We start from the raw sequence: 9,528 nt of genomic DNA on the forward strand, positions 1-9,528 counted from the left end.
GCTCCGGGCCGGGCTTTGGCGGCCGCCGGCCCTTTGTGCGGCCGAGCCCGCTCGGCCATTCAGATGGAAATGCCCCGTGGGGGCGGGCTCGGGCTCGGGCCGCAGCTCAGCGCTGCCTTTGCCTTTGCCTTTGCCTTTGCCTTTGCCTTCGCCTTGCAGAGATGCCCCTGGCGGCCCCCCCGGCGGCGGCGGAGCTGGAGCAGCGCATGCTGGAGAAGCGGGCCAAGGTGGCGGCCGAACGGCTGAGCGGGACTACCTCCGCGACCTGGACATGTGCGTGCAGCGCGTCCTCGTGCCGCTGCAGCAGGCCCAGGTGGGGGCCGGGGCCGGGGCCGGGGCCGGGCGGGTCGGTGTTCCGCCCACTCAAGCGGTGGCCACCTGCGCTGGGAGCTGAGGTCCGGCCACATTCACCCAGGGCGTGGATGTGTTTTAGGAGGAAAGGGGCAGGGAGCGCCAGGCACGGCCTCTGTGTCAGACCTGCCTGGACCTTCAGTGCTGCAAGGGCGAGAGGAGCAGGGAAACCCTGCTCGGACCCAGCCCCTCTCCGGTCCAGCCACACAACACAGGCCTGTTTGTGACTGTCAGGGCGTTGGGGCCGTGCCCACCAAGAAGAACTAACCCCCTTAGGATGGGAGGCCACTGAGAAAGCAACAACTAATTCCTTGGGACAAAAACCAGACAAAACAGGGTCAAAGTTCAGAAGGGGAAAGGGGGAGCAGAGCGCACCATGCAGTGCACGCTGGCCCTCGAATGAGTCCAAGGACCCAGTGGTCACTGCCCAGTGAAACTGCCCGGAGGCGTGAATGACCAGGGATGGGAAGGCGGCCTCGCAGTCCCTGGGGATCCCCTGGCCAGAGCCTCGTTTCTGGGCAAACGGGCTGGTTTGGCTAGGGCCAGGAGGAGGGTGGCCAGGAGGGCCCAGGACTTGGGCAGAGCCTGAGCAAGACGGACCCTGGTCTGAGCCCGTCCGTGGCAATTCCTGCATTGTTACGGGTGAGGCGCGGGGGGCGGTGGAGGGAGGTGGCTGTGGCAGGGACAGGGGCTCACAGGCACAGACATGGCAGTGGGGTCTGCGGGGCTGCGGATGGGTCCCTGCCCTGCTGAGGTCTCTGTTCCCGTCTCCCCAGGTGCAGGGTGTTGACTTCGAGGGGCTCTTTGGGAACATCCAGACGGTGATCAGCTTCACCAAGCAGCTGCTGGGCGCCCTGGAGGCCTCAGATGCTGTTGGTACGGATTCACTGCCACTTGTGCCCAGGCCAGCGGTGCTGGGGCCCGGGGTGGGGGCTCTTGATGGGTCCCTGGAGCTGGGGCATGGTGGGATGGGCAGGAGAGAGCGCTTGGGGAGAGGTGCCACTTGTGGGGGACTCTTCCTCCCCTCTCTCCTTCTCCCTGGAGAGCGGTGGGACCTCCTGTCTTGCCTGCTCGGGGGAAGCCGGGGTGTCGCATGTTGGGGACGCGCAGTGACGGCCCTGGACGGGTCAGGGGTGGAGCTGGAGCCATGAGCGTCCTGTGCTGGTGCCCCCAGGGCCGGTGTTCCTGGCCCACCGCGCGGAGCTGGAAGACGTGTACAAGGTGTACTGCCAGAACCACGACGAGGCCATCGCCCTGCTCGAGGCCTACGAGAAGGACGAGCGGATCCAGAGGCACCTCCTGGACTTCCTGGAGACCCTCAGGTGGGAGCCCCCTGCCCCCTCCTGCCCTGCCCTCTGCCCCTTGTTCTGGAGGCACCTCCCAGTATTGCAGGCTGAGATTGAGACCCCCACGTCACACTGAGACTGCCCAAAGGCCTGGGGCCCACAGGCCTCAGGCACTTGGATGGAGGAGACGGGTTGAGCCCCCTGTGGAGAATGCCTCCTGCCCTGTGCTCAGTATGGAGCTGGGAAGATCATGGGGGAGGCTACGCCTTCCTAGGGAGAAGATCTCTGACCCCCATCCTTGCCTCCTTGGGCTGGGGCATGGAGGATCTGGGCTGCAGCCCCAGCCCCTGTGGCTCAGGGGTACGATAGTGAGTCCCCACCACGGCCACACTGCCCCAACCCGAGTGTGTGCCGGGGGACGGAGCGGGCAGCAGCCGGCTGCATCGCCGCAGGGCCGAGGCACCAGCTCCAGGACTCCCCTGCTAACCAGGCGCCTCTCTTTGCTTTTCCATGCTCCGGCCTGCAGGAGCCTGTACAGCGAGTGGTGAGTGCCTCCGCACCGGCGCTCACTGCTGCCTGCCCTGCCCTGCCCCTGCTCTGGCACTAACACCCCTGCCCCGAGCCGTGCGCTTGCCTGCAGAGACCTAACCATGCATACAGAGCTGCGGGGGCCAGAGATGGGGGAGGACTCATGGGGTGGGTGTGGGCCAGGGGGCTGGGGATGCGCCATGCTGGAGGGCTCAGAGCTTTGTAGGGTCCATGGACTGTCTGGTTGGACGGCACGGATGAAGCTGTCGTGGGCCATCCTCCTCCTTCGGGTTGGTTGGATCTGGGCTGTGGGGACATGGCCACAGCCCTGGGACAGGCATCAGGCCAATGGGCTGGGTTGAGATCAGGGCTGTGAGGGTCTGTGGGGTGTTTGGGCAGAGCCGGGGGCACTGGGATCATGGCAGATGGACAGTGGAGTGGAGTCGGGGCAGCTTGAGGCTGCTGTGAGCTTGAGGTCACGGCAGAGATCTGGCAGGCAGTGAGTGCTGGGGCAGGGCAGGGCAGGGCCAGGCGAGGGTGCTGGGCTCTTGGAAGCAGCTCTGGGGGGGTCGGATGGGAGCTGGGGGCTGTCCGTGGGACCCGGCTGCAGTGCGTTGCATCTTCTCCCCACCCACCTGCCCAGGGGCTGCGCAAACTACATCAACCTGGGCTCCTTCCTCATCAAGCCGGTGCAGCGGGTGATGCGGTACCCACTGCTGTTGATGGAGCTGCTCAGTGCCACCCCTGATGGACACCCTGACAAGGCACCGCTGGCGGCCGCCGTCCATGCTGTCAAGGAGATCAACGTCAACATCAACGAGTACAAGCGCCGCAAGGACCTGGGTGAGCCAGCGCAACGGGACCGGGTCGGGGGCAGCAGCACGGCTGGAGGGAGCAGGACCGTGGCTGTGCGGGGCTGGAAGCTGCGGCAGGAGTGGAGCTGGGCCAGGGGTGGTCGCAGCAGAGGGGACGTTGGGGGGCACAGGAGATGGTGAGAGGGTCTGGGATGCAAGTGCTCGGGGCCCTGACCCAGGACCTCTCCCCCCAGTACTGAAGTACCGCAAGGCAGATGAAGACAGCCTCATGGAGAAGATCTCCAAGCTCAACTTCCACTCCATCATCAAGAAGTCCAACCGCGTCAGCAGCCACCTCAAGCACCTCACGGGCTTCGCCCCCCAGGTAGCACCCATCCCCTACCTTGAGGGCTGAAGCACACGGGCTTAATTCCCACCTACCTGAGGGCACCCCTTTGCCAGCCTTGGGTCCCCCCGCCACACTGACGCTGAGCCTACAGCTCTGTGCCCGGATCTGGGGAAAGAGGTGGCTTCTCTGCTCTCTCCCTGCTGGGGGGGTGGCGGGGGGTCAGTGCCCCTCGGGCCCTTCTTTCCTGCTGGGGGCGGGGGTTGCCTCATGGCCTAGGTGTGCCGCAGGGCTGCGGGCTCCAGCGGGTCTCATTTGGTGCAGTGCCGGGTGTTACTGGGTGGTACCAGGCTCATCACCCTCTTCTGTGCTGCAGCTGAAGGATGAGGCCTTTGAGGAGACGGAGAAGATTTTCCGGATGCAGGAGCGACTGATCAAGTCCTTCATCCGCGACCTGAGCCTCTACCTGCAGCACGTCCGGGTGAGTTGGGGCGGCTCGGAGCTGCCGGCTCCTTCAGGGGCATGGCCGGGCTCTGTGCCATTCCCCTGGGCTGACCAAGCTCTTCGGGGAGGGCTCCCTTCTCTCCAGGACAGGGGCCCTGCTCCGGGGGTCCCGTTCCCTGGGAGGGGTCGTGGAGCGCAGAGGGTTTCCCAGGCTGTGCTGGGAAGCAGCGCTGCCTGGCCCACGGCTGTGCGGGTGTTGGCGCTGACTTGCCCATGTCCCGGCAGGAGTCGGCCTGCATGAAGGTGCTGGCAGCCGGGAGCATGTGGGACCTGTGCATGGAGAAGGGCAGTGGGGACCTGGAGCAGTTTCAGAAGGTGCATCGGCTCATCAGCGACCAGCTCTTTTCCAGCTTTGTGAGTGCCCCTCCCTCCTTCCTCCTCCTCCTCCTCCCCTGCCCTGGGCTCCTCCTCCTCCCCATGGACCTGCCTGGGGGTGAGTGTGGGCAGGTTGCAGGGCTTCATCCCCAAGCCCAGGCTTGTGCTTTTACACTCTGGTCCTTTCTACTGGGTCACCCAGCTGCTCTAGAGAACGGCGAGTTTGAGTTGCGAAGGGTAACCAGGGACTGGCCAACATTGTCCAAACTTCTGAAAAACAGGAAAGAAAGAGTTGAGATGAGTGCTCGATGCCAGCGTGGCTGTGGCATTGCCCCCAGAGCAGCTGGGCGGCTTGGACATTGCCCCCTGCCCCTCTGCTGCTGGGTGCGGCTGCAGTGGAGGGACGAGTGGGGACTGGGTGTGAGGCAACCCAGGGGCCCTGCTGTCTGGGGAGGGTCTGAGCCCTGATTGCTGCCTCCCCAGAGGTTGCTACTCCCATGCTGGGAGGAGGGATGTCATGCATCCTGTGTCAGTGCCAGGTCCCCAGGCTGGAGCACAGAGGCTGTCAGAGGTGAGGGGAGCGGGGCTGTCTGCGGACTGAGTGATGAGTCTGCCGGACTTCAGTCTCTGAGAACCTGTTGGAGGAATCTATGGCAAAGCCCATTTGCACGGGTCTGGAGGTGGAAAAGCTGATCACAAGCAGCTGCAACAGTCTGTGGAAGAGATCGTGCCAAGCCAGCAGGATCTCTTCCTTCACAAAGGAATGCGGTGGGTGGATGGTGGGGACCCAGTGGATGTCGTGCAGGTCGACGTCAGCAAGGCTTTCAGCCCAGTACCATGTGGGCCTTCTCTTAAGCAAATTGGAGAAATGTGGCTCTATGCAAGCCATTATAACTGTGTCCGTGTCACAACAGCAGGATGTTTCTAGTGGAGACCAAATGATTTGGATGCTAGAATAGAGGCTTTCTTGAGCAAATTTGCAGATGACACAAAGGTGGGAAGGATTGTGAACACGCTGGAGGACAGGAGCACACCGCAGAAGGGTCTTGACAGGTTGGGAAGTTGAGCTAGAGCCATGAGAGTGCAGTTCAGTGGTGGCAAGTGCAAGGTGCTGCATCTGGGGAGGAATACAAAATGGGTAACCCCTGACTGGATGGCAGCACTGCGGAGCAGCATCTAGGGGTCTTGGTGGATCACAGCTTCTCCATGAGCCTGCAGTGTGATGCAGCTGCACAAAAGGTGAACACGGTTTTGAGATGCATCGATGGGAGCGTTAGGTGCATGATATGGGAGGTGATAGCGCCTCTGCTCGGCAGTGGTTAGCCTCATCTAGAGCACTGTGTGCAGGTTTAGGCCCTGCATTTAAAAAATACGTGGAGAAGATATGAGAGATGCCAGAGGTGGCAACCTACGTGATCAAGGGCTTGGAAGGCAAGTCACGTGAGGAGAGCGTGAGAGAATTGGGCATTTTTAGTGTGCGGAAAAAGTGATGGGGGTGGGCAGCATGATATAACAAATATCTGAAGGGCTGCCATGAAAACAGAGAACACCTTTTCTCTCTCGCTCTAGAGAGCAGGACACAGACCAGTGGCTTGAAGTTACGGTAAAGCAGGTTTAGATTGGATCTCAGGAAAACCGTCTCAGTGTCAGAGCTGGGAAGCAGTGGAACAGACTCCAGGGAAGGAGTGGTGGGCCTCCGTCGCTGGGGGTGCTCAAGAAGAGGCTGGACAAGCCCTGGTCAGGGATGATCTTAGGACAGTGGGTGGACCTGTGGACTGCAGACTATGTTTAAGGTGTTCACGGAAGATGACTGATCAGTCAGAAGTATGTGAAGACCCTCGCTTACAATTCAGAGGGGTCTGTGCCTCCATTTGAAATTCTTTAGGGATTCACAAATGAAAAATAGGTTGAAAACCCCTGCTCTGAGAGTAGCTGTAGTGTGCTGGCGCGTGCTGCAAAGAGCAGCAGCTGGGAGCTCAGGAAACCCTTTTCCATCACGGGTTCCTGGCAGATCCCCAGAAGACCAGTGCAGTCCATGGAGAGGCCTGTACTCAGCGGCAGGAGAACAAACTGTCTTGGTTAGGAAAAAGGATTGACCAGTAGGAAGAAAGCTCTCCAGGAGGGTGTGAGGGGTGGGATCCTGTTTGCTGTCCCCAGGCTGCAGGGCAGAGCGGAGGGGGCTGCTGTTTCCAGGCTGCTGGGCTTCGCTGGCTGCGCATGGGGCAGGAAGGGATTTTTCCCCTCCTATTGTTGCAGGTGTCAGGGATTTTTTCTCGCCTTCCTCAGCAGCGTTGGGTGTGGTGACAGCCCAGGCTGGGGGTGGAGGCTGGGTTGTGCCGGCTCCTGCTGGGACTAAAGGACCCAGAGTGTCTTACCTCTCTCCCCACCCCGAGTCTGCCTGGTCTCCACACCTGGGATGAAGGAGTTTTACCCCATGGTCAGATCTGTTCAAAGTCTTCCTCTGCAGCCGGGCCACAGCCTCTGCCTGCGGTCTCCATTGCTTTTTAACCACCCCCTCCCCATCCTGGCAGCAGCAGGAGACTGGCGGGGCCCTCGGCCCAGGTGTTGCCAGCACCTGCCTTCCCCCTCCCAGCTCCAGCCCCCACCCCCGCGGTGCCAGAGCACAGATGCGGTGAGCAGCCGTGCAGGGCTGGGCGTCAGGGGTTCAGGAAGTGTAAGTGCCTCCTTGTGCTGTTACCTCCCCTCTGGTAATCACTGCTAATGAGTTAATCAGGCTGAGATAATCCTGTTGCTGGAGGAGCAGCAAGAAAGAAGCCCAACTGCTGTCCTCCCAGGGAGCCCCACAGACGTACAGGCCAACAGGATCCATCCCCCCAAGCAAAGCCCCTCTGTCAGCAGCAGGGGCCGGCCCCCAGCGGGTTCAGCTTTGCCACGCGTGAGTCAGTGACCCCCGCACATCCCCATGAGTTTCTGCAGGCGATGTGCAGCCTGGAAACCTCTATCTCCGGCTGCCCGCAGAGCCAAGCCCCCCCGCAGTGCTGCCCGTCAGGCTCGGGGAGCTGCGCTCTAGCTGGGATCGCTGGCATGGGGCCGAGACCGTGGCTCCTGCTGTCCCCTGTGCAGGGAGAGGGTCTGCAGGTGTGAGCAGTGCTGGTTTGGGGGCTGTGATGGGGAATCCCTCAGTCATGCGACCCCATATTTGGACCATGAATGCTGCCCCCCCCCATCAGAGGCCCAGCAAACTCCAAAGCAGTCTGGGGGGTGTCTGTACAGCGTTTGGAGCACTTTGAGCTGTCTTCCAGTGTGGAGCAGGGCTTAATTACTGAGTTAATCTGGTTAATTAAAGCAGAGCTGGTGCTCCCCAGTCTCCTGCGCTGATGGTCTGGAAAGGGTCTCTGCAGCAACAGGCTTTGCAATTGGTGTTAAACTGGGAGAGGTGAGAGCTGGGGCTGGGAACAGGAGCAGCAGCTTGCAGCCTGTTCTCCACCAGGCACAGGAGGGGACTGGGGCGAGGGAGTCGGCGACCGTGCAGAGCTGGGCACGGTGTCAATGGGGCTGGGCTGTGGGGGCAGCAGGGGAAAGGTAGGGGCATCTTGTGGGGAGGGCAGGGGGCTGTGGCATGGCTGGTAGGAGCAGGTAGAAGGGGCGTCTGCTGTGGGGCTGGTGCTGCTGGGCCGGGCCGGGCCGGGAGGTTGCTGCACGGGCTGCAGCCCCAGGCACTGGCCTGACCCTGGGGAGACCTGTCGCTCTGGCCACACCTGCAGCCACGGTCTCCCTGGGAGAAGTATCACGAGGCCCCTTTATACATTCGTGGTGCATTCACACCCTGACTGCTGCGCTCAGCTCTGGCCCCGCACCTCCAACAGGATCTAGGACATCTGGAGAAGGTCCCGACAAGGGCAAGAGGGTGCTGAGTGCTATGGAGAGGCTTCCATGTGAGAGAGTAACAGGGCCAGGCCTGGTCAGTTTAGAAAAGAGACTCGAGGAAGACAAGAGAGGGGTTTGCAAAGTAGTAAACGGTGAAGAGAAAGTCACTAGGGATTTATTCTTTACCATCTCTTAACACAAGAACGAGGGGTCACAAAGAAACGAGCAGGTAGTAAGTTTAAAACGAACACCAGGCAGTGGCATTGAAGGGTAGGAGCTCACAACTACTAGGTGCATTGGAAGCTGAGAGCTCAGCCAGTCACAAGGGGTTGGACATGTGCTCGGAGGAAAGGGGCATCGGTCACTATTAAGTGAGGGGCACGGCCTCCGCATCAGAACGTCCTGGACCTTCAGTGCTGGAGGCTGCCAGGCAGAGGGGAAGGGGGGAAACCCCTGGCCAGACCCGGGTCACTCCCTTTTGGCATCCACTCTCTGCCACCGTGTCACGCAGGAGACCGGGCAAGATGCACCTATGGTCTGAGCCAGTAAATAGCAGTTCTTAGGTTCTCGTGAGTCAGGTGGCTCAAGGCAGGGCCAACTGGTGATTGTGGGGCAAGGAGAGGCCGACACAGCTGAGGGAAGGGTGCAGGGCACCAGGGTCTCTAGTCTAACCCTCTGCCCTGAGCAAGTCTGGTGCCAGCGGGACGTTCCTGATGGGCTGCAGCTGCAGATGCTTCCCCTGGGGATGGCTGAGACCCAGCAGGCAGCGGGGAGCTCCCTGGAGAAGAGCTGCCAGGGGCGGCACTGCCCTGGGGAGCCCTGGCTGGCAGGGCACAAGCCCCTCAGCCCCAGACATGTGGGGGGGGGCAGCTGGAGTGACCCACGTCCCATGTGTCGCCTGCAGAAGGAGAGGACAGAGCAGCTGGTTATGGCACCCCTGACACAGCTGCTGAGCATGTTCACGGGACCCCACAAGCTGGTGCAGAAGCGCTTCGACAAGTTGCTGGATTTGCACACGTGCTCAGAGCGGGCCGAGCGCCTGAAGGACAAGCGGACGCTGGAGGAGCTGCAGTCGGCCCGCAACAACTACGAGGCGCTCAACGCCCAGCTGCTAGACGAGCTGCCCAAGTTCCAGTGCTTTACCAAGGAGCTCTTCGCCGGCTGCGTGCGGGGCTACGCCACGGCCCACTGCGACTTCGTGCGCCTGGCCCTGCAGGAGCTCAGCCCTCTGCTCTCAGTGAGTGGCAGGGCACGGGCGTAGGGGGTTGCCCTGGGCTCCTGCAGACACTGCCGTGCCCCGGGGCACATGGGGACTCTGCAGTTTATCCCCCTGCAGCTGGGCCGTTGGCCCCTGAGGTTGCTTCTGTGGGGACCCTCTCTTCCCTGGGGCCCCAGTGCAGCTCACGGTTGGAAAGCACTGGATCCACAGGCCTGGGGCTTGTCCCCTGCCCCCAGAGCTGAGCCACGTGGGCAAAACCAAACTGCCCTACCCTGCTGTGCTCAGGGTTGGAGGGGGGAGCACCTTAGGTGGCAGCAGACATTGGGCAGGAGCCATATGGAGCCTGGAAGGAGTTAA

At 61.7% G+C, this 9,528-nt stretch overlaps 1 protein-coding gene across 1 annotated transcript in view; it reads left to right on the forward strand.

Annotated features, from left to right (window-relative positions):
* The window catches only part of DNMBP (dynamin binding protein), a 31,787-nt gene that overhangs the window by 19,798 nt on the left and 2,461 nt on the right, over positions 1–9,528 (forward strand). Inside the window, 10 exon segments of the mRNA XM_025194556.1 lie at positions 160–237; positions 240–313; positions 1,128–1,227; positions 1,526–1,673; positions 2,164–2,181; positions 2,809–3,008; positions 3,214–3,344; positions 3,682–3,786; positions 4,035–4,163; positions 8,857–9,189. Of these exon segments, the coding sequence (XP_025050341.1) occupies positions 160–237; positions 240–313; positions 1,128–1,227; positions 1,526–1,673; positions 2,164–2,181; positions 2,809–3,008; positions 3,214–3,344; positions 3,682–3,786; positions 4,035–4,163; positions 8,857–9,189 (1,316 nt within the window).

Source organism: Alligator sinensis, unplaced genomic scaffold, assembly GCF_000455745.1.
Source record: "Alligator sinensis unplaced genomic scaffold, ASM45574v1 scaffold683_1, whole genome shotgun sequence".
Classification (NCBI taxonomy): Eukaryota; Metazoa; Chordata; order Crocodylia; family Alligatoridae; genus Alligator; species Alligator sinensis.